This window comes from Centruroides vittatus, unplaced genomic scaffold (assembly GCF_030686945.1).
Source record: "Centruroides vittatus isolate TY-2023 unplaced genomic scaffold, ASM3068694v2 scaffold_435, whole genome shotgun sequence".
In the NCBI taxonomy this organism is placed as follows: Eukaryota; Metazoa; Arthropoda; class Arachnida; order Scorpiones; family Buthidae; genus Centruroides; species Centruroides vittatus.
The window spans coordinates 1,310,484-1,335,931 of NW_027122708.1; the positions used below are offsets into that span (position 1 = coordinate 1,310,484).

The following is a 25,448-nucleotide window of genomic DNA, read 5'->3' on the forward strand; positions in this document are numbered from 1 at the left end:
AGTCTAAGACTTTGGCATGCATTAACATCTTTAAAGCTAAGTATGCTTACAATATGGCATGCAGACTCAAAAACGTTCACCATCCCTGCCCTAGACCAGCAATGACAAATCTTTTTCCAGAGATGGGACAAAATTAAATTCAAAATTTAATAACTCCAAATTGTGAGTCAAGTAATCAATTTGAGTAACTAAAAAATAAAAATATAAAATTCTTGCTAAATTTATTTATTTAACAATTTTAATCTGTATTAGAAAATAACAATAAACTTTATATAAGTGTAAAGAAAATAATATGATAATAACAAAAATAAATATTCTGGTTAATGGAAAATCCGCTGTTGTTTATTTGACAATAATTTTTCTATCTGAAGTTTATACTTAGTGACTTTTAAGACTTTTTACAACAGCTTTAAGACCCTGCTTTCACATTACATATGCCCAATTTTGGAATCTATCAAATATTTTTTATAATTTATAAAAAACTTAATTCTTTCTAAACTTTCAATACAGATACCTTGAAATCATTGAATGGATTATGGGTTTTCCATCACTGTCCTAAGCAGACCATCAGGAGATATGATCATGAAACAAACACAAACAGCTGCAGCATTTCTTTATTCACCATCCAGAGACAGGTGGAAGCCTCAGAAAGAGAGAGGATTCTGTAGTGAGCCTCTCACTACAGAATCCTCTTATCTCTTCAATCTTATCTCTTCCTGTACCATTGAAAAGTAACTAGCAGAGTCAAATTTGCTTGCACAGTGATCATCATGTTTCCTACTAGTAGCATCTCATCATCATCAGCTTCATTTGCAGCATTGTTATGACTGATAAACATGGACTGCTACATATTAGTCTGTTTGGGAATGGACAACAACTGTGTTAGTGCATGGGACCACTGATGAGCACTTCAATTCTATCTTTACTGTTGAGCAGCTCCTTATTACCCCCAACTGCTGGTGCACTAGTTTGGAGAACCATCTCTATGGGAGTCCATCACCACTAGTAGCAGTGTGAGGGACACTGATGACATAGCAATACATTCAGGAAATTCTGTGCCTTCATTTGTGGTCTTTCATGACAGGATTGCAAATAGTCATTTTCCAGCAAGGTAATGCTCAGCTGCACACAGCTATGGTTTCTCAGGTTTTCCATCTCATTGTCATATTTTCTTGGCCTACTCAATCTCCAGATTTTTCACTCATTAAAAATTTGTGGAACCAAATGGGATGCCAGCTTTGATCATCTATAAGTGTGAGGGATCTGGAGTGGCAGCTGCAACATCTAAGAGTAAATCTCTCATAGAACAGCATACAGATACTACCTCCATGCCCAACCATATTATTACATGTAACTTACAAAATATTACAGGTTGCTTTAAATTGTATTGTTATTTCACAGAAATGGTTCCTATGTTATGACACTGTAATCACTTATTACTGTCATCATTACATTTGCACTAATAAAGTTTTATTTGATTCCACTTCCTTCTTAGTAATTACTTTTTTTTATCAATGAGTATATAAATATTGATTTACTGTGTACTTACTGTTATCTGAACATGGGATGAAGTAACTGCAGCTGAACCAGGAACAGGTAACGTTATTGATGGAGATGTATGTGCTGGTCTTAAAACTGGAGTAGCAACAGCAGATTTTGGAGCAGTGCTAATGCTTGCAACAGCAGCAGGACCTAAATGAAATAAAAATTTGTTTTAAAAAATGTTAATGAGGGCTTAAAAATTTTTGCACAGGATGCAAAAATTTTTAAGTTATATTTTAATGAAGCAGAACAGTTAAATAAAACAGAAAAAGTTGTAAATTACTTTCATAAATTTTAATGAAGGTAATACATATATTAGATAAGGTCTATGCCACTGCAATAAAAAATAAAAAAAATATAATTTAATCTTTATTAAGTTTATAATAACTTCAAAATAATATTTTGTATCTGAAATTTTTCTGATTCAAAATTCTCACAAGAAGTTTGTTTATAAAATGATTTACGAAATTACATAAATTTAGCCTTTCATATTCAACTTATTTCAAACTTTTAAACTAGTAACTAACTTCTGCTTTTCTTGGAATACACAATTGCTTATATATATTATGTTCTTTCATAGCCTAGTACTTTTGGATTCATCAATCACCCATCTTCAGAAATGATCCTGTAAATTTTTATTTGATTTAACTTTCTCTGTAAGCAGTTTCACTCTTTATTTCCTTAAGTGCTTCATATTAAAATTTGAATTTTAATACCATGTGATATAGCTAAGATGTACAGAAACTTTAAGCAAACTTTACCAGTAATTTTATACAAATGGAAAAATCTAAGTTATGTAACAACTAACTCCAAGCTACATGTAAATCTTGTGCATCACAAATATTACATCAATATGCTTAGAGTAAACATTAACATATAATTAGAAATATAAGCTGAGAATATAACCTAAAATAATGAAAAATTGTAGATGTCTACTGTAGAAACTTTCACATCGTATATAATAAATTTTTCTTTGATAAGAGATACTTCATGATTAATTAGGAATGAAATATATTAAAATATTATAATTTTAATAAATCACTGAAATTTAATCATTTGTCAGATACTTGTCTATCTTTTCTAAATATATGTGCAGAAAACATTAAAAAATGAAAACTTTTAACATGAAAGAAAACAAACAATATGCACTCAATTATCACCATTTTTCTCTCATAGAAATAAGAAAGAGAGAGACATATTTAAATATAAATTCTCTCAATGACCATTCATGAAACTCAAACATATTATAATCTCAATGTTATATTAATTATAATATTGCTATTTAAATCAGTAATACTACTTACCTCGTGGCACATGAGAAGAAAATGGCATGTGAGAAGTGTTCATTAAATGTCCAGACATCGCTTGTGATGCAGAATGAGTACCTCTAATAATTGATGTCATAGTTGCATTTCCAGAAATATTTGTTGGTCCAAGAGTTACTACAGGATGCATTGTAGCAATAGAACCATGTCGAGATGAAGCTAATGTTCCAGCAGATGATGCATAGTTAGTAGAAGTGCCTGAAACACAGAAGATTGTAAAATTTTATGAGAAAATTCTCAAACAACTAAAATTATATGAAATAAACTGCTATATAAAACTAAAACATTTGTGTACAAAGTAATAATTAAATGGTGAAACAAAAAAAATTTAAATTCATATATTTTCAAAGTTCTCTAAAAACAACACTTTTCAAGAACTTGTAGAACTTATTGCCAAATGATTCCCCTATGACTATCTATTGGGCTATATTAAGACTAATAACTAATTAGATACAAATATAATATAGCCTGATATAAATCTAGCAGATAGCAATACAAATATATTGAGTAGTTATTTATTATAGAACTTATTTTCTAAACTAATTTGATCAGTTTTAATAATAAATAACTTTTGGATTATGTTTCTAAGTCAATAAAGTTTCTTATACCTCTTAATCATTAATTTGATCTTACATAAAATTATCACTTTACAACAGACATCAGAATCAAATTACAATAAATAGTTATTAAATTATGTTAAAATTTGCACTTTTAGATTTTTGCTGTTATAAAATTGTAGCTATATATAATAGTTACAATTTGGATGTTGTCTTTTGTAAAGTGATAATTTCATATATTAAATGTAATATGAGAAAATCATAAGAGAAAATAATAGGGTGCATTACAAAATTTTAAAACCATCCTAAAATGTACATACAACTTTTTTTTAATATTAACAACTTCTTTATCTTTGAACATAATAATTTATATTGACAAACATTTCATACTGCTTTATTATTTTATATCACAGGAATTCTTAAAAAATGTGGAAAATATATTTGGTCCAAAAATACTATTATGTAATCATTAAAATCATTTACATTTTTAAACCAATAACTGTAAAAATGTATTGATTTGCTATTCACAGCTGTTAAGTTTAAAATATGTAAATGGTTTTAATAATTACATAATAGTATTTTTGGGCCAAATATATTTTCTATTAATTCATTGGTTTGCACATTTCAGAAGAAAATTATGAAAAAAGTTGGAAAAAAGCAAGACAAATCTGCAACATCAAGCTTTCCAACCCTGTGCCTTACTCACTTGTCCATGCCCACTTGTTACAATTAATTTTTAGAACTCACAACACACATAAAAAAGTTTAAAAAAATAATATATCATAAACTACTGCTCATTGTCATGAGTTGTTACCAAGCATTAGTGGAAGAGATCTACTAAAACATAAAAATTTCAGCAAAATCAAATGCTGATGCAAAAAGCAATGTCAAAGCTTGGATGTCCCATTATAAGCAAAAAATAGGAAAACAGATTGTATTCTGTTGCAAAGACATAACAAGGATTCAGTTTTGCTCTCAGATTTCTTAATTCAATGTTCTAAAAGATCAATCTAATGAGATTTTGATTGGCCTGCAATTTGAAAAAATTGTAGACCTATAAATTCCCACTGTCATCCATCCATCAGTCTTTCCTTAATCTCAAGAACAGAGTTAGATAGATGAAATCCGAGACCCGATATGGAAACCTTATGGCAGGAGGCCCAATTAACTATATATAAACTTACCGAAAGTCACATTATTTCAATTCAAAAATTTTTCCTTAAAAGCAGTTAATAGATGACTGTCACAACTCTATTGTTAAAGGAAAAGTATGATGTACAGAGGCAAGCCACTACTAATTTGAGATGGAGAGCAAATATTTTAAATTAAATAAATTAATTATAAATATGATTAAAAATTGAAGCCCAGCATTTTGATGATGTCACAATAAATAATTGCTGTAAAAGTTATTTTTATTTTATTTTTAAATTAGTTACTCATTTTTATCACAGAAAACTTTTTATGGATGACAAAATGAAAATGAAAATAAAAATATTTGTTATTAACAGAAAATTTGTTCTAGCAAGTGGTGATTGTTCCATCAAGTATCCAGGTACCACTGTATTTGATTAACATGATTTTGATATATACAGTAGCATTGAGGGATTAATTAATTGTGTTAATCAAAAAATACCTGTAATAGGTAACCTGTATATAGCAGAAATTTGTCTAATACAGAAGAATTGCTGTCCCATGGGATTTCATTATAAACAGGTTTGACTATATACATATAAATTTATTGAAATTATACCACTATATATATATATATAGTGATATAATTAATTATTTCAATAAATACAATTATATATGTACTGTACATATATATATATATATTGTAGTATTCATTGAAATACAATGACACCTCAGTTTTCGTCGATAATCCGTCTGAAAACAATCAGCGAAATCCGAGGCAATTATTTCCACATGAATCAATGTAAATCCAATTAATTTGTTCTAGACACTCCAAAATACATACCAAAAACACATTTTATAGAGAATTAATATAGTGTTAAATACTAAAAGCATTAAGATTAAAGATAAGATAATTAGCATTAAGATGAAAGCAATGGAATTGTTCAACTAGACATGCAGGGTAATGCCTTGTCTTGTAGAAGCTAGTTGAACATAAGCTTCTAGCCTATACCGCCCCATGGTAAAGTGTGACATAACTGTCATGTAATAGTAGTTGTATGCGTTTATGATGGTCATATTGAGGGGAATAATGCCTTCAGGGAAATCCATTTAAGGGTAACTGGCCCCTATTCAGGTGTTACAGACGTGGAGAAAACCCGAAAAACTTCACGTGGCCAGCTCACCCTGGCAAAGCACAAACCCACGGCTGAACTCCCAGTATTCAAGGAATGGAACCGTTAGCCAATAGTGGGCCGTTGCGGGGTGATGTTCACACAACGAGAAATAATGTCACACTGAGCTGGAAAACGCATGGGTCACCCTTTGTTTTTGCAAAATTAGCAGCGAGGTCACTTGGGCACACCAATGAAATCGGAGGCAATCAATGAAAACCGAGACAAATTTTTTGCAAAAAAAATCAACGAAAACCGAGGTATTACTGTAATTATTAGTTCACTTAAAAATTAATTTATATAACTCAATATTAAAATCAAATAAATGCACTTATAATTGAATTTCTTAAATATTATAAAATTTCAATTACAAAACTAATTTAATTAAATACTAAAGCTTTTACTAACCAGGTTTTGCAAGATGCTGAGCAGATGCCACAGAAGCAGGCAACATACTTGATGAACTAATAATCTGATTTGCTGATGGAACTGAAGGTCTTGGAACTGCTGGAACCCTCATATGTAAAGTCTAATGAATAAAAAAAATTGGCAGAATTAACAAAAAAAAAAAAAATAGATTTCAATCAGTTTTTAATTATTTGAATAGAGATATGGTAACTGTATCAGTAATTGGCATTGTACTTATTGCTATTTAGAAATTAAAAATTTTTAAATTAGCTAGTTAAAGATGAAAACTGTTCAGTTTCACCATTTACTGTTATGAAATTAAATTAAAAACACACATTGTAAGAATTATTCCGAAAGGGTGCCACTGAGGCTTTTATTTTTGAATTTGATTTTGATATATCAGTTAGCTGGTGAAATATTACAATTGACAATAAGTTGGTCAAGTTTGAACAGTATTTTAGAAAAACATTTTAGGAAAATATTCTAGATAATGAATGATCTATAAACATTATAAATTAGTTTTTAATTATATTTAAACTAACGGTTATATTTTAATCGTACACTGCTATTACTGGAATTTCATATACAAATAACAAAAAGTATTTTTTCAGGAAAATATTTGTTTTCTAATAATTTTAAAATTTAGCTATCAATAAAGTAAAAGTTTATATATTTTTACATTCAACACATCAAACCTAAAAGAGACTTACAGTAAAATGTCAATTTCTGATACACTTATTCTACTTTTATATTTTCTAAAAAATATCTGTAAAAATTTCTATTAAAATAAAAATTTTTTTCAAATATAGTACAGGTTCACCAATGGTTTTTTCAACATTTGTCCAGATTAAAGAAATCCAGACAGAATTTCACAAGGAAACTTAAAATTTCCACAACAAGACTCATTCAATGAATGGGCTCAGATGCATTATGTGCAGTATGCATTCACTTCGATTGTCTGTATTGCAGATGTTGGTGATTCCTCTATTCTAAGTTTTAGCAAATTTTACTTACATTAAAAGTTAACAATAACTTCTAAAAAAATTTGTGCTGTCAGTGATATCAAGTGTAAATATGAGTTCATATTTAATATAGAAATGTAGGAAGCATTTAATTAGTGACTCAGGATATAGTGTTACATTATTACCATGTAATATCAGTTAGTATGGAAAAACTGTTAAAAAACTTAAAAGCAAGCTAAAATAAACATTAACAAAATTAATTTTGAGACAAATTAATAATATAGCTTTACTTTTCAGAAAATTGTATATCTTTAAAAGCAATTTGATTTAAATGAGTTTGCTAACATTTAAAATAGACAACTTTTTAAATCTTTCATTTCAAAATGTCAAAGTCAAAACAGAACATTTCAGTTTATTACATATTCAGTCATTGTCATCATCAATGTCAGCTTTACAAATGTAAAGCTGATATTTATTGAATAACATATAAGTATGCAAATTTTCATGTCATTCTTATCCTCACCATCAATGTCAGCTTTACATTTCCATTGAGCAAGATTGTACAAATTCTGAACAAACAGTTTTGCCACTGATCTTTTTATCTTTCTTACATTATTTATTATGAATAACACGTAAGTATGCAAATTTTTATGTCATTCTCATCCTCACCATCAATGTCAGCTTTACAATATGTAAAGCTGACATCAAAAGATCAGTGGCAAAACTGTTTGTTCAGAATTTGTACAATCTTGCTCAATGGAAATCAGAGTCAGGTTGGAAAGTCTTTATTTTTTAGATGTATAGTTCTTCAGATAAGTTTTAATAATTTTTGACTTAAAGAGTGCTCACAACTGGCAACTGTGACTGTAAATGTCAAAAAAGTATGCACGTCTGGAAAAATGATGGCCAATAAATGGTTTTTGACAATTAAAAAACTTAGCTAGGCTACAGATGTATTTTAATTCTTGCCATTTATCTTTAAATGAACTACAAACTTCCAACAATTGTTAATCTATCTCATAAGCCAGGTTATTGTGGTAAGTGTTAAAACATTTCAATGCAACAATATGTAGTATGTCATCTTTCATTTTAGTCAAATGTTTAGATAATATAACTGTGGAAGTTTCAATAATCTCATTTAGTACAGTAAGTCAGACTTTAAACCAGATGATGATAATGTACATAGTGTAGCATTAAGCATTTCAGGTTTGGAAGTGCTTGGCAGGATACTGTATTCTTTTATCTTAGATCAGTTCATTAAAGTCTCATTTTACTTTATACTTTCTTTGACTTGAAGTGAGCTCAAGTTTCCAACTTTAGCATGGAGGCAAAGACACTGCCCAGTTTAACTGGACAATATCTTCACCTCCATAATATTAACAATGACATCAAATATCACAAGGTATTTGATGTCATTGCTAATATTGTGCTGATGACTACCCAGTTAGTGTAATCTGAGTCAGAATTTTCATTACATCAGGGTAGAGAAAATAAATGCTCTGATGCAGTTATTTATGAAACTCCAACAAGTAAGGCAAAGTCTCTTTAGGGAGATAAGTTGAAAGGATTCTGATTTAAGTTCATACTATTTAATGCTGTGTGCAAAAAGACAGAGTCCTTCAAGCACAAAACTTTCATATTTCTTTTATATAAAATAAAAGGATTTGGAATTGTATATGACTAGGCTTAAGTTGTGTACTGCACAATGAACACAGAATACTAAATTTTGGATGTTCTTAATCCTTGCTTGAATTCCAGAATACATGATAAACATACTGCTCTGTGATAATCAAGTCCTCTGAGTGTTTGCACATCTAAGTTGTTTTTCCAAAATAAGCCAAAAATTTCAAGTTTCTTTGTTGTTTGTCCTTTCACTTCCTCAAATCCAATCTCAAAGTCCTTGTGAATCTCTACATCTACTGAAAGCTTGTAATCACTTATGTCAACTGATACAAGGAGGCTATCAACCCTTGCCCTCCTTAAGTTATTTGATTTTTTTAATATGTTAAGTACACTTATCCAACTAATATATAACAAAGTAACTCTTGCTAATGCACAAGGATTTACAAGATATCTATGTTTAAAGTTTTCTGTATTGGTTATATACTAAGTTCATAAAAACAAATTGCAGGCATGCATAGTCAAATGAGTAAGTTGAGTGGTTGGCAGACTGATTGTCGTGACTTTGTGCCTCTCTTCTTTCCAAATTTCTTTTAAAACAATTTTTTCCTGTAATACAATCATATGAATTATATACAGTATATGAAGTCAAAAAACATATTTTATAATTGTAAATAGATTATATATACTTTTAAACCAACAACTGTAGGAAACTTACTATTTTACTATTCAATGGAAAAATTCTTTTGACTTTATGACTTTATCTGGTACAAGAAAGTTGCCACCCCCACTTCAAAGAAAATGACTCCATGTAGCATATCCCAAAGACCAGGATGGTCTTCCTATCTAACTTGTAAACTGTAAACAAAGTAATTATCATAAATGTGCTAATTGTAGTAGCTGCATATCAGGGTCACCAAAATAATCATACAACAATTCACACTTTACATCTTGACACAAATTGTTACTCCAGTTTTCCAACTGTCATGTAGAAAGCATTGTTGTAAGGAAAGTGCAAAATCAAATCAGTAAAAAAATGTAAGATGCAAGTATTATACAAGTGCAGGGATGAGTATTTTGAATTTGGAGAATGTTGAATAGTAGCAGAAGGATGAACTTACAAATGTTCTAATTTATTGTAAAAATATGTTGCAAAGCAAGAATATAATTAGTAGTTCAGCTCTAGATAAGATATCACCTGTTTCAGCTGCTATGGGCAAAAAATTTTTTAAACAAATTGTGCATATGCTGGCAAATAGAAAAATTATTATGGATAAAGATTACTTTGTTTTCAACTAAACTGATGAAAATGAAAAATATGAAGAGGTAAGCTATACAGTAGAGAGTCGTTAATCCGAACCCTGGTAATCCGAATTGCCGGTTATCCGAACAATTTTCAGTCGGACTGTGTCGTGCTGAATCGAACATTTTTGATACTAGATTTACTTCTAAAGTATAATTTTCATGTTTTTATAATCTTCAATATATTTATTTTGTTTGTACAAAATAAAGAAATAATTTTTAACGATACGATAGCCTCGATTATTATTATAAAAATTTTCGTTAGGCTTAAAATCGACGAAAATTCAACACGAAGCGACACGCAACGGAGAAAAGTTCAACACGAAGCAACATGCAACGAAGAAAAATTTGAACATTGGACAGGTTAATATATTTTTTCGTACATAATCGGTTATCCAAACAAATCACTAATCCGAACAACCCCAGTCCCCAATTGATTCGGATTAACGACTCTCTACTGTATTCTGATGTTTTTGCCAATATTTTTTGCTAACATTCTGAAATTTCTTTACTTATAGTGTACACAAGTCTAAAAATGCAAATTATATTTCAGAAAAAATGGAGACTAATTTTGATTATATTCCTATGTCGATTATTTGATTATATATATGTGTGGTCTCAATTGATGTTTTGTTTTAAATGTTCAATATTTACCATCCAAATATCTGCTAATATTTTCATTTGGAACAAGATTCTGAGAAAAAGAACTGATAAAATTATGATGCTGATATACTTTTATATAAAACAAATAAAATTCTTTATAGAATTTTAAAATGGTTTTTATTTTTCTGTTGAATAGTAAAGTAATACATTTCCTACAGTTGTTGGTTTAAGAGTATATCAAATTTATTTTCAATTATAAAATATGTTTTTGATCTAATATACAATATATGATAATTCTCATAATTGCATATTATAGAAAAAAAATTGTTTTAAAAGAAATTTGGAAAGAAGAAAGGCACAAAGCCACAATGTTCAGCCTGCCAACCACCCATCTTACTCATTCGACTACTCATGTTTGTGATTCATTTTTACAAACAGTATATAACCAAAACAGAAAACTTTAAACATTGATATCTTGAAAACCTTGCACACTGGCAAGAGTTTTTTCACTATGTATTAGTTTGATAAATGTGTACTATAACATATTAAAAAAATCAAACAATTTAAGAAGCACAAGGGTTGATGGTCCCCTTGAAAACAACTAAATTTACCTATAGTTTAGCAATCTAAATGCAGTCAAATTTGGTATAATGACATCTAAGACTCACCACTATGACACTTTTGATCTGTATTATTTTTGCTTTTGGGAACACTTAAAAGTGTGGGTTATTGTAGACATTTTGCAATATATATCTGGCTTTGATCAATTTTTGAGATGTCTTGAGTAGTATCACATATGAATGAAATGAGACAAGAAACATCTTGTAGGATGTTAACCCAAATCTTTTCCATAATAGCTTCTATTATTTCATTTTGAATAGCTATGCAGAAATACTTTGTCATGTTCTAAAAATTTAATGTATTGCTAAAAAATTGATTTATAGTTTGTCCAATGAAAGATGAACTTTTCAAGGTCAGCTTTCATGAGCAATTAGTCAGTCTTGTTGACAGTTAAAACATATGATGCTAATAGACATTAAACGATAATGTAGTTGTATTCATGATTGATTAACATTTATATTATAATTCAACAAACAGTAGCATTACTTTCCATTATTCTACTAACAAAATCAAAACTAAAGATGATGCTCTTACCATTTTGGTTTGTTTGTTTCATTATCAAATCTCAACAGTATCTCAATAATTTTTTATATTAATTAAAGTAACATTAATTTGATTAAGAAAATATTATTATTATATACAAATTACTTACCATAAAAGACGGTTTAGATGGATCTACATGAGTTCTCATCGTAACTGGACCTGTAGGTGCCGTCATGGGAGCAGAAACTGACGACGATAAAGATACTCTTTGAGCCAAATCAATAGGCTGAGACTGACCACCTTCTTCTGGTTCAGTTTGATTATCATTTAGTTTCTGTGTTGCAGGCATTTTTCACTACATAAAAATAAAATTATTTATTATCATTTGCTCATTAACAAATCTAATGTAAACTTTATTATTATTGTTAGTGGATTGTTTCCTATTTGGTTGATATCATGCTTAATATTATGCTAGACAAATATTACACAAAGCAGAGGTACAGTAAAAAAAACTGTTGTTTTTTTTATATGCTGTTTGTATATGTAATCTCTATTTAATCATTTCCTATGTTACAAGTGCTTAATCAAGCCTTTTTCTGTAAAGTAATACAGTATATGTGCTGTTGTTAAGACCTAGCATTTCTAGACTTCTGTATAGTATATGCAATATAATGCCAGTGCAAGAGATAACTACAGGCACAATCAATGCCTTATCCATTTTCCATAAGCACTTTATTTAGTAACAAAGTACATAAACTGGAGGGAACATGAGAAAATAAATTCACACTTTAGAATTATATTTAAATTTTTATATTCTTTTCTTTTCTATATTTTGAATGTTTTTTCATTCAAATATGTTCAACTGATGAAGTCCTATCAACTTAGATTGAAAATATTTTTGTTCCATTAAATGTTTTCTGGAGTTGATTTCTAAGATATGAATTTTCATTTTATTTTGTGGGAGAGTGTTGAGTAATAAATACTTTCAATACCTGCATTTTTTTATATTGTGGGTGTTTGGAACAGTTATATGTGATTTTGTTTTGTTTGTCAATGAATGTGATGTCTTGTCTATTATGATGGATTATTGTGTTATTTATTATTACAGCTTGTTAAAGAATATTTTGTGTGTTATCTTCTTTGAATGTTTGAGATGTGCATTTGTAGTATGGTTCTTGTGGATATGTAACTTGTAATTTATGGATATGTGGATATGTTCTTGTGGTTTGTGTTTGTGTGCAAGCTTTTCATGTATTACATTTGATATTTAGTTATTGTGATGTAAGTAGTCTATATGAACTAGAAGTTTGCAACACGACAAAATGTGATATAGGGTAAAGTAGCCCTAATCAGTGCTGTCTAGACAGATATTTAATTATCAATCTAGCAATTAAATTTAGCTATAGCTTAGCAATCTAAATGCAGCAAAATTTGGTATAATGACATTTCAGGAGATGCAAAAGACATTTCTAGTGCTTAAACTTACCACTATTACATTTTTGGTACTTTGAATCTGCATGGATTTTTTGTGATAGAGACACTTAAAAAGTGTAAATATTTTGCAAATTTGGCAGCCTTGAAAGACAGTATTACACATGTGAGAAGCATCACAGAGAATCAGTTATGGTCAGATGTCGAACACACATTGTTCATCAACTTCAGTTTATGCCTTCAGAATGGGGTTCACATTAAGTAGTATTCCAAGCATTGCTAAGGTCTCTTTATAGCATGAATGTCCTACACAATAAATTTTTGTTGCTTGTAATGCCAAAGGTGTAATAAGTGAGTTTTGGTACTAATAATACTAGTATTTTTTTAATGGAAATGTCTTTTGCTGGTCCTAAAACGACATCATACCAAATTTGATTGTATTTGGAGTACTAAGTATCTCTCTAGACATTTAATAGAGATACTTTAATTACAATCACCTGTGCACAATGTGGCATTTCCTACAAGTGTCATCTGTAAGTGCTGTCTTTAAAAATGTGCTTTCTGTATTTTTTGCATTTATGACCTGGTCTAGTATAGCATGAAGCCTTCTGTCTCTGCAAAGATATTGCCACCAAGTCAACCAGCATTTTGATTTTGTTGAAGTAGGACGGCTAAGATCATTAAGATTCCTATCCAGGAGCTCTTGAAATCCAGGAATGCTTCATGATGTACATCTTTTGTGTACTGTTATATATAAGTGTGCTTGAAAGTGAAAAGGTTGTTTGCATGATATTTTTAAGTTATTTTCCAGTTTGAATTTTCTTTTTCATATGTTTACTGTTAGATGAATATCAGCATTGTATAGATTTAATGGTGTCCTGTTTTTGTCTGCAAGAGATAGCTTTGTGTAATTGTGATTATTCTTGTTTTTTTATAGAAAAACTCTCACAGTGTCTGTATTTGTTTGTGGATTATTATGTAACACAAACACAGCTCATCAGTTAAATTAAGAAATTAATTAATAGTTTGCCCAAATAATCTGGTATTTGATAATTTAATTTATTGTACATGTAATTATAATTATAAAATAAATGATAATAGTGAATATTAAAATAAACTTAAAAAATTAAATAAAAAATAATTTTAATATCCAATGTAATTTTAATATCCAAACTTTCCGACCAGTGTTACACTGGTTGGAAAGTTGATCACTCAGCTCTTAAAAATTTCTTTTATTTCTAATTTGATTATTATTTAATATTTTAAATATTAAATAAATATTCATTTAAAATTTAATCCAGACTCTTGGTTTTGAGTGTTAAGAGCCTAAAAGATGTATTTTGTTTGACTGCTTATAGTAGTTAAGGATTTGATCAGGTGTTGTTACTTTTAACAATTTATACAGATTGTTTGTTTGCATAATTTGTGGTTTTGTTTTAGGAATTATGATCTTATTTAATTCTACTTCTATTTTAAATACCATTTTAACTTTTTTATGGAAATTGTATTATGGAGATGTGTTATAAAGAATATTAATGAATATATTTAGGTTACTTTCTAAATTTAAATATGTCATAGAAACTTGCATATATCATGGATACTTTAGAAAAAACTGGAATGACATTTATTTTCGAAACAAGTTGAAAGGCCTGATGCAGGCATGAGAGCATACTAAATTACAAATAAAAATAATTTATATTGTTAATTTAAATAATGGCTAGGGGTGCCCCTATTGGCCATTTTTGGCATACCGTGACAGAAAGAGACTACCCATTTTTTTTAGCTTTATGTAGTAGATTTTTGTTTTCATTCCAATGTTGTAATCTTCAAAGAATAAAAATTGAACATATCTTCCTCACACACACCGGGGTGTATATTAGATAATTACAACTTACTTGAGCCTGTGACTAGTGTGAAAATAATCAATTCAAATTAACAAACGTTTTCCAGACGCCTTCCGTGTCCTTCTTCAGGTTAAAACTGCTGGATTCTATTTTTTTTAATACAATGCCGTCTTGTATAAAAAATGACGGCGTTGTATTAAAAAAAAATAGAATCCAGCAGTTTTAACCTGAAGAAGGACACGAAAGGCACCTGGAAAATGTTTGTTAATTTGAATTGATTATTTTCACACTGGTCACAGGCTCAAGTAAGTTGTAATTATCTAATAAAAAATGAAACCTATAAACCAGTGGTTCCCAACCTTTTCTAGGATGCGGAACACTTTTGTGAGCAATTTTCTTTAGCGGAACACTTACTTAAGTTAATATGAAATACATAAGCTTGTCATCAGTTATTTTATTAGAATTGAGCAGTTATAATTCAAAATCTCTACTAATATTATTAACGCCAATTCTAAGACAGGAAAAAATATACCTAAATAACTTTAATGGGAAACTTGTGCCTGATGTTTTTTACATATTTCATTCAGTTTTTATCATTGCCTTTATCTTATTCGAAACAGTAGTACACTCCATAAGTACAAGTCGTACATATATATTTAAGTTTATGAAAATTTTATGATTTTAAGTTTTTGATATTCGGCGGCTCGAATATGATTGTACACTTTCCGATTTGCGACTAAATCTGCGTAATACTTGGGAGATGCTTACGGAACACCAGTTGGGAACCACTGCTATAAACTCTGGTACCTTCACTAGAGATCAATTTTTCATCCATAACTTTCAGCCATTTAATCTTACAGTATTTCTGAACCTAAAGGGAGTTGATAAATACTAATGTCTGAATATAGTTAATTTTATTTTACTTTATTTATAGAAAGAAATGGAGCATATGGATATATTGATCAAATATTTTTATTCAAATAAGTGTGTTCTATTATTATAAGAGATAACACTTTCATGTTTCATGAGGGAATGGCATGACATTGGGGTCACCAATTTTGATCAAACTCAATGAGGATATAGTACATCCCCAATGACTGACATGTGCCAAGCAGTAAGGCACAACACTCAAAATTAAAAGAGAAAAAGTTGAAAATTGCACTATCACTTAAAGCCTTTAGAATATCAATAATTTGCAGAGTGATTGGTGGCTTGGTGGGAGAGTGCCAGTTTCATAATCATGAGGTTAGAGTTTTGAATATTGTTGGTTATCAATGTCATATTTTTTTTATACAAAAATACAGTATAATTTTCACTTTATTCTTGGTATTTCTTAATTTATTATATTGTCATAGAGATAAAACTGATAATTAAAAATGCTACCTAAAAATGTTTATTTAAAAACAAAACATTTTCTGTATATTTATGCATAGTACATATTCTGGCAATGAAGTCATTTTTAACCTGAATGTGTCTATAATTGATTCTTCATTCTTTAGTATCTTTTCATTCTTTTATGTCAGTTTTTTCATTGATGTTTTGTTTAGTTTTTCAATTTTATTGTTTAATTAATATTGTTCTGCAGAAGAATCACTGCACAACAAGTATTGCAAAATTATGTTTGAAGGATCCTTCAAAATTAAGATCTAATTGGGGCCAAGAGTTCATCAATTTTGGAATTTGCTAAAGTGGTAGGAGAAAACATTAAGTGTTCTGACATTTTCAAATGTGTACAGTATGCATGATTCTCCTCCAAACTGGTTGATGATAAAGAAGTGTTTTTAAACATTAATCAAGTTTTATTTTCCAGTGACATATGTAAATCATCTTTTTGTAAAAATTGCTGCATTTATTCAAAGTGCACAATGCAGAAACGTTCATTTCTCATGCTTCTATGACAATTATCATCCTCAAAATTGTTCTCCCAAAGAGCAAACCAATTGAATAATGTTATTAAAAATGTCTTTTATATTACAAAATTGCTTAAATAATAATAATTTTGTTTACATCTTATCATCTGCTCAAATAAATTACAGGTAACCCCCATATAACACGGGAGTTACATTCCAAAAAATTGCAGTGTTATGTGAATCCGTGTTATACGAAACAAGGAACTAGTGCGAAAAGGGGGGTTAGGTTCCAAGAATTAAAAAACATGCTGTTAAATCCTTCTTTAAATTGGATTTATTATTCACAAGTCGAAAGGCCCAATGCCAGGCATCAGGGCATACAAAATTACAAATAAAAATAATAATATACTGATTATTATACTGTAAAAATATAAAATAAATATAAAATAATTTATATTGTTATTTTAAATTAATTTAAGTAGTAGCCAGAGGCGCCCCAAGTGACCATTTTTGGCATACATTGATAGAATCCGATTTTCGAGCTTTATATAGTAGATTTTTTTCATGGGTAAAATACTTATTATTTAAATAAATATTTCACCAGAGGATTATTCATCCTATATGATGATCTCAGCATGAGCATCATCAACTGGTAACAGTTTTTATTACATTTCATGTAGTACTGTACGAGTGTTTTACCTAATTCCCGAACAGTGTTAGAGTGAACCCATGTTATACGGAGGTTACCTGTATAAATACAGTATATATTACATATGAATACCATATGTACAGGAATATTCAAAAATGATTTTTAAATAAATATAATAAATTAAAATGTACCAAGGATAAAGTAAAAATTATAGTTTTACCAAAAAAAGAATTACACTGATACCAACGACATTTGAAACACCAAATCTCATGAATATCAAACTGGCACACCCCCACTGAGCCACCAGCCACTCTGTAAACTATAGATATTCTAAAGGTTTGAAGTTATTGTGCAATTTTCAACTTTAATTTTCTCTTTTAATCTTGAGTGTTGCATCTTACTGCTTAGTACAGTACATGTCAGTCATTGGGGATGCACTATATCCTCACTGAATATGAAAAAATCAGTGACCCAAACATCATGCCATCTTCTTATCAATAATCAGTGTTCACTTCTCAAAATATCTCATTTTTTCACCTGCTTTTTGTTACTATTGCATAATTTTATTATCTAAGGACTACTGTAAAGATGAATGACCAAGAAAGTTTAAAATGTTTTCAATAAAATAATGATTGAACAAACCAAAAATCATTAGAAAACAATCTTCTTTTAAAAATCAAAAAGTTTACTGCATTTAAGTGTTTTTTATGAATACTAAACTATTTGCATATTTTAGGAATTTGCGAACATTTTTGTAATCGACTTGATTCCAGCTTCAGGTTGAAAAAGTTCATTTCATATTGGAAGAGGTTTTGAAGCTAAAGAGGTTCAGTGGTGTGAAGTTATTATATTTCCAGTGATAAAGAAGTATGCTATGTATTAAAGTATTAAAATACTAATGTCTAAACCAATTTTACTAACCTAAATTAAGTTCTCATTAATTTATTAAAAATAAACAAAATTATTTTATAAGGCAAATTAATATAAAGAATTAATCTTCTTTCTTTCCATTTGCTTATTTCTTTTATGAAGCATTATGTAATAATGCTTCATTAATCAATAATCACTATATTTTAATTAAGCAAAAAAGAAAACAAAACTATCCACTTGTCTTGTAAATTAGACAACATTATACAGATGCATAACAAATAATTATTTATTACATGTATTCAAACAAATAGTTTACAAAAAAAATAATAATAATGAAAATTTTTAGAAGTTACTTTTTTAGTTACTTAATCTTTGTGAAACAACTTGTTTCAGAACATTTAAATTGTAATTCTTAAAAATTTATTTATAATCTGAAGATGGAATCAATTCAAATATATTAGATATTAAAATCTGGACTTCTAAAAGAGGCTGAAATTTTTTTATTTTAGCTGTATAATCACATAGTTTTTCTTATAATAGTTTGCAAAAGATAAATTATATACAAGTAACAATAACTTATTAATTATAAACTAATTTATTTTTATATTTCACAGTTTTAATAGTATTTTATTATATTCTCCCTTATATAATTTACAGGTATTCCTTTTATTGATATTTTTATTTAAAACTCTACTGTTTATTTAATTTACAATTTACTTAGATATTTTCTAGTATATGAGAATCCAGCTGTCATCACTATAACCATTATACATATGTAACTTCTACCATCCAGGTAAAATTGTGTTTATTATAACTATAACTTAAAATTTTGTAATGTTTTTATAACCAGATTAATGTAAGAAAAGAACTTATGAAGGACATATAGTCTGAAATGTACCTCCTCCATAATTAATAAAGCCTGTATATCAATCTACATTGTGTGTACTCTGTGTGATTTGTTTTCTCAAGCAATCTTACACTTATTCCTAACAATATCAATCAACTAAAACCTGTCATCTTTGACAAATAATACATTAAAATGAATGAATGAATATTACATAAAAATTTACTAATCTTGAATTATTATTTTTAATAAACTGTTTAAAATTTTTGTTAATTTATAAGGAAGTAATATGCAGTTTTATCAAACAATTAATTTATGTTTGAATTTGATATCAAGTTAATAGCAGTCATTTCTATAGCCTAGTTGTTCTAGAATGTAACCAAGTATTATATTTTACAGATATAACATCATTAAAGTATATCTTTTTGGACTGATTCTAATAAGCAAAACTTTTGTTTAACAAAACTTAGATATCTATGTGTTGTTTGATTGATTATAGTAATTAACAATATATGATTTGTAATCATTCATTATGTATAGCTGAAACAAAAAAAGAATCACACTGAATTATTATATCAAATTCTTATGAAGAAATGTAAATCATTAAATTTTATTGAATAAATTATTAAAATTTCAGTCATAGTAGATCTGATTTTCAACTGAAAGATGAAAGACACCTTTGTAAACAGATTTGAATATATTATATAAATCTAAGTATATATATATATATATATAATGCATATTAATTTATCTTAAGGTATGGAAACAGTTAAGCTTTTAATTTCAAGTCTTCTTCAGTACAAAGTATTATATTATTGAAAACTGATGAATTTTTAAATTAATTTTAAATACTTTTTTTACATTCAGATATAAGAAAGGAAAAGAAAAATTTAAGGATAAACGAATATAGGCTTATATATTCTATTAATATACTTTTTAACGAAATATAAATCTATTTAGAAATAGATATAATCTAATTCACCAACGAAAGCATTCAAAGTGCCACATGTCAGTGTTACTTAATGATCTTAATCAATGCTAAATAAAACAGAATAAATGCAAACTAATTTCGAAAAACATGGAAGAATCGATAGAAAAAATAATAAACAAACTGAACTGAAGATCCCTCTCCAATCATTCTTGTACGATCAAAATCAGCTTTTCTCCTCTTTTACGAACAAAATGATTATAATTGTAGCATAGTATTAATTGAATAACTATAATAACTTTACCTCAATAAAGATGACGTAATCACACGAATAAACATTCGTTGATTTTAGATGAACTTAAAACAAAAAAGAAGATAAATAACCATCCGCCATTTTGCATCGGTCGGTTTGGAAATATCGTTTGGCTTGTTATTGTTAATACGCATGCCACAGCGATTGCGCATGCGTAATTAAAGATTTCGAGGTCAACGATAAAAGTAAATTGTGCTACAGGAGGAAAACGAAAGTTCAATATATATTTGAAATATTTCAATGCTACAAATAAATCCGAAACAATAAATTATATTCGTATAATAAATTAATTTATAATTTATAACGTATAGTTAATTTTTCTTGACGAATAAATACATTTCACGAGTAACATTTATAAAATTCCACCAATCGGGTGTCATATCACCATTTAATTGTGGAGTTGCTAAATTCGTCTGCTACAGATCACGTGCCCGGTAAATCTAAAATTTTAATCACAGATTTTAAATTATTTCGAAATAGAAAATCGACATAAAATTATTTTTAAATTATATTTTAATTTAATTATACGAAATTAATAATTTAATGTGCAATTATTTTTAATTTTAAACCATTGCTGATAATCATCCAATTAATAATTATTTTTCAAATTTAAAATTCCGAAAATTGATATAAATTAAATTATGAAATAAAACAAATAAAAATTAAAATTATATTATAAAAATATATTTTAAATTAAATAATATATTAAAAATTTTATATAATACTATTAAATGCTAAACACTTAAATAATTATATTTACGTGTTCTTCATTGTATACGATAAATAAAATAAAACTACAAAGATTGGACGATAACATATTAATTAATTTTTATAAAAGATATAATAATAATAATAATATGCTTTAAGAGCATTATTAAATATAAAACAGTTATTTTCATTTTTATAAATAAATACTTAGGAATAATGAAATCAAATATGTATACAATTGGAATAAACGCCTTAAATAACTGAATAATTAAAAATTTTAAAAATTTCACATATATTAATATTCATAATATATGTGAAATTTTTTATAATTATTATTTATTAATCGAGATTTGAAATCAAAGTAAAATTTAAATAAACCAGATTGTATGATAAATAAAATTATATTTCAATAATTTGTCTTTTTGCTTTTATTATCTATAAATTATCAACAATTTTGATAAAAGATTTGAATTAATATTTATTATCGTGAAATTGAATTGTTATTCAAATATAACATCGTGCACACTATTTTATATACTGTATATATTTTAATTTTTAAAAGTTTCTAATAGATTCTCATTTAAAAAATTTATATCCAAATTAATAATCTTACAAATTCTAAAAATTAGGAAACAGAATCAATTTTGAAGATTTTTGAAAATAACAAATAAAGCAACGAGTAATTATTTATTGTGACATCGTCACTATGCCGGGTTGCAATTTTTAATCGTATTTTTATTTTATTTAAAATATACGCTCTCCACCTCAAATTAACAGTGGCTTGCCCTGTACATCAAACTTTTCCTTTAACAATAAAGTCGTGCCGGTCATCTATCTGACACCTTTCAGAGGAACATTTTGAATTGAAATAACAGACTTCCTGTTTTCATCGTAAGTTCTTATACAGTTAATCGCGGCCTCTAGGATTGGCCCCTGAGGTTTCCATATCTGATGTCGATTTTCATCTAACTCCATGGGCGTAGCCAGGAAGGGGCATGGGTGGGCACGGCCCCCCAGTTAACCTGGTTCCTCTCCCCAGAAAATTACAGCCGAAAAAGTGTTGAGCCGATTTGCAAAAAGAAATAGAAAGCTGAAGCTAATTTAATTAAGTGTAGTGTACCCACTGAAAGTCTAGATCAGGCATGGTCAACATACGGCTCGCTTAATGAATTTATGCAGCCCGCGATTAATCTCTCAATATTAGCTACTTAACTTCTAATTGATCGCATGGATTCCCAATACTGCCTTATATCCTCAGAATGTGGAAGGTGAGAAGTTCTGACGCCTAAAAAAACAAAAAAAAAAAACAAAAAAAAGATCAATGGCTAACCGTGCGGCTAAGACGGTGAACTATATTGTAGAATGGTAAAAAAAAATTCATTGGTTAATTTTTGTTTAACGCATTGCTAGAGTTTGATATTAATGTTACGAGAACGTATGATTAAAGGAAGTTTCGTATTATATGTGTTAAATTATTGTCGATTCCTATGGAAATTTCATTTTAATGAACAATAATTTGAAATAATTCCATTTTTTGTCGGCTGACCTCTACTAGGCCCCCCATAACAAAACCCTGGCTACGCCAATGTCTAACTCCGTTCTCGAGATTAAGGAAAGACATTCAGACGGACAACAGACAACAAAAACAAAATAATTTTTTTCAAATTGCAGCCTAATAATAAAACTTGTTTCATTTCTTTAAAAATATATAAAAGCTAGAATCAATAAATAAAGTAACAACTGGATTTCTGAACATACCATTGTCAGTAGAAATGTGAAATAACAGCCAGATATATGTAGGTAAGAACACTACGTTTCCAACATAATCGCCAAATTTGTCAAAGCACTTATTCCATCAGATAATCAATGCATCCATTCTGTCAAAAAAGAATTTTGTCAAGACCCACCAGCCAGGCGAACTATACCGTCTTCATACACCTCCACCAGTTCACGATGAATGGCTGCCAGGTTGTTCTATGGCAAGCAAAAACCGTATGATACATAGACTTCCACGTTCGACCATGTTTCTAGACGTCTCTCAATCTTGCTGTCCGTATCACTCGCAGATGATTCATTGTGATTAGCCCTGTGGCCGTCAGGAATATTATACTTCCTCAATAACTGCAACAGATTCAAGGTCATCGTTAGTCATCTTCCTCTCAGAAACCTTGGGTCATATTCTGGTCACTTATCTCTCTTCTTGTCAGAGACGAATGACATCAATACGAGGAAGAAGCTTGTCTTCCGGAGACAAAAGCAATTCTGGTCATTTGTAACGATCTCATTTTTGCTGTTGACGTCACAATTCTACTAGCTTGATTACACATGTTCGGGTTATTTGCGTGCGAAACTCAGTACAAAAATTCAGAGTACAAAATTATTGAAAGAAAGTACAGTACAAAGTTCTAACAAAGCGCATGGTTCATTACGAATTGTTTTTATTTTGTTTTATTAAAGTTTTTACGGATTCTGATGTCAAAATGTCTCGTGTAACGTTGTCTCTCAACAAATAGAAATGTTAATAACTGAATTAGAATAGGATCCGTACTTAGTTAAAGAGAAATTAGATGGCAATGTTTCGAAAACACTTTGAGATGGATGACTTGAAATAACGAATGGCACTAACGGCACATTTAATGGTTCAGTAATTGACGTAAAATCATTTTTAAAAAATAAATGAATAAATAAAAGACGGAGTCAATGGCGTTTCTGAGTAAAAAGTGACAGCTATAAAAAAGTAATCAAAAGCGTTATCTCTAGCTTGAAATACTCTTTCCCGAGATGGAGAATGTTCTCTAATATGATTGTATAACACGAGTAGTATCCAGCCGTCCATATTGAATATAACGAAATCGAGACTATAGACGAAAGACAACCAACCATCCGCTCATATCTGGAAGAGGAGAGAATTTTCGAGAGGAAAAGTAGTGCAGTATTACGTTAGGGGAGAAGCGATAATGACAGCGTTAAACAGAGTTGACAGTTGTAATTGACCAGAGGTGTTCCAATCGGTAGCTGCTACGTAGTTACATCTGCTAAACGATGGGTATGCATTGGAACAGGAAGTAGCCACCATTGGTCAGTTGCAGCTATCGATAGATAGCGTAAATGAAGGATGCTACTAAATGTGACGTCAGAACACCAAACACGTTCCGAAATAGCGCTACTGTAAAAGGCGTTCAGCAGAAAAATACTCAACAGTTGGGGAACTGTTGAGTCTGCTGAACACAGCCAATCTCTCAAGACATAAATGTTTAGCCAATCAGCGACCAGCTTGTGATATAAACACTGTCTTACAAGACGATAACCAGAATACGGTTCCTTGTTATTTTATTTACTGAACCTCCTTTGTACAAAATTTGATCAGTTCATCTGATAAACAATATTTATATGTAAAATTGAAAAAATATCAAACAAAAGAATATGTGGTTTTGAAAAGAAAAAAAAAAAAGATTTAATACAAAATATGATAACTTAAGACGTAATACTTACTCTTGCAAGATGATTTCTTGTTTATGACATTATTGGTAAGTTCCTAAATGCAATGTTTCGAAAATAGCTTCTACATCCTCGGTACGATATTTGCAACGACAAAGTTCGAATCGGTACGAAAGAGTACCTATAAGCTCGCAAACTAGGCAATATCGAAGCAAATTGAGTTGTGTTCAGTAATGTGGAATTCTTGCTAAGGGTGCATTCTTCTATTCCTCCGCGTAACTCCGCCCGAGCGGCATCCGTTTAAAAATTTCTGTGTAATGCTCTCCTATATTCTGGCCGGCGTGCTCATTGTCGGACGACAAAAATGGTCGCTTGTAGTAGTAGTTTGCGGTGGAAAGGAACATGGCGTTCTCCATGGCCAGAATCGGTAGATTACCTACCGACTCTGCCCATGGCTCAGATAGTTTCGTGTTGGAGAATTATGTGATTTTATGAATGAAAATTTCGAAGTTGTGAAAGCACTAGTTAGTGCACACGGTGATGTGTCTTCTGGAATTTGTTTTCGAATGGTAGCAAGCATTCTAATTTTTTCGTGGCTACTTTGAATGCTCTGTTGGCAAGATAATCCATTTTATGGGTAAATATTACAATTGAAACCCTTCTTTTGTCTTTAAAAACGCATATTTTAAAACCATAGATCCTTCTATCAAGATACTATCGATAGCACGGGCGCCGCCATCTTTCTTTCTTTTACCGTCATTCCTAAATTCCTACAAATAGCAGCGCATTCCCGTAGTAGTGGAGACGCAGAGAGACCGCTATTAATGAACGCACCAGTGGCGTAGCG

General features: G+C 29.4%; 1 protein-coding gene across 1 annotated transcript in view; it reads right to left on the reverse strand.

Annotated features, from left to right (window-relative positions):
• Sap130 (Sin3A-associated protein 130) overlaps positions 1 to 20,601 on the reverse strand; it is a 94,013-nt gene extending 73,412 nt beyond the window's left edge. The window contains exons 1-5 of the mRNA XM_067287101.1: positions 20,447 to 20,601; positions 11,896 to 12,081; positions 6,136 to 6,256; positions 2,847 to 3,065; positions 1,550 to 1,692 (exon numbers count right to left, since the gene is read on the reverse strand). Coding sequence (XP_067143202.1) covers positions 1,550 to 1,692; positions 2,847 to 3,065; positions 6,136 to 6,256; positions 11,896 to 12,075 — 663 coding nt within the window. The 5' untranslated portion in view covers positions 12,076 to 12,081; positions 20,447 to 20,601. The remainder of the gene's footprint in view (positions 1 to 1,549; positions 1,693 to 2,846; positions 3,066 to 6,135; positions 6,257 to 11,895; positions 12,082 to 20,446) is intronic.
• Positions 20,602 to 25,448: the final 4,847 nt, after the last annotated feature.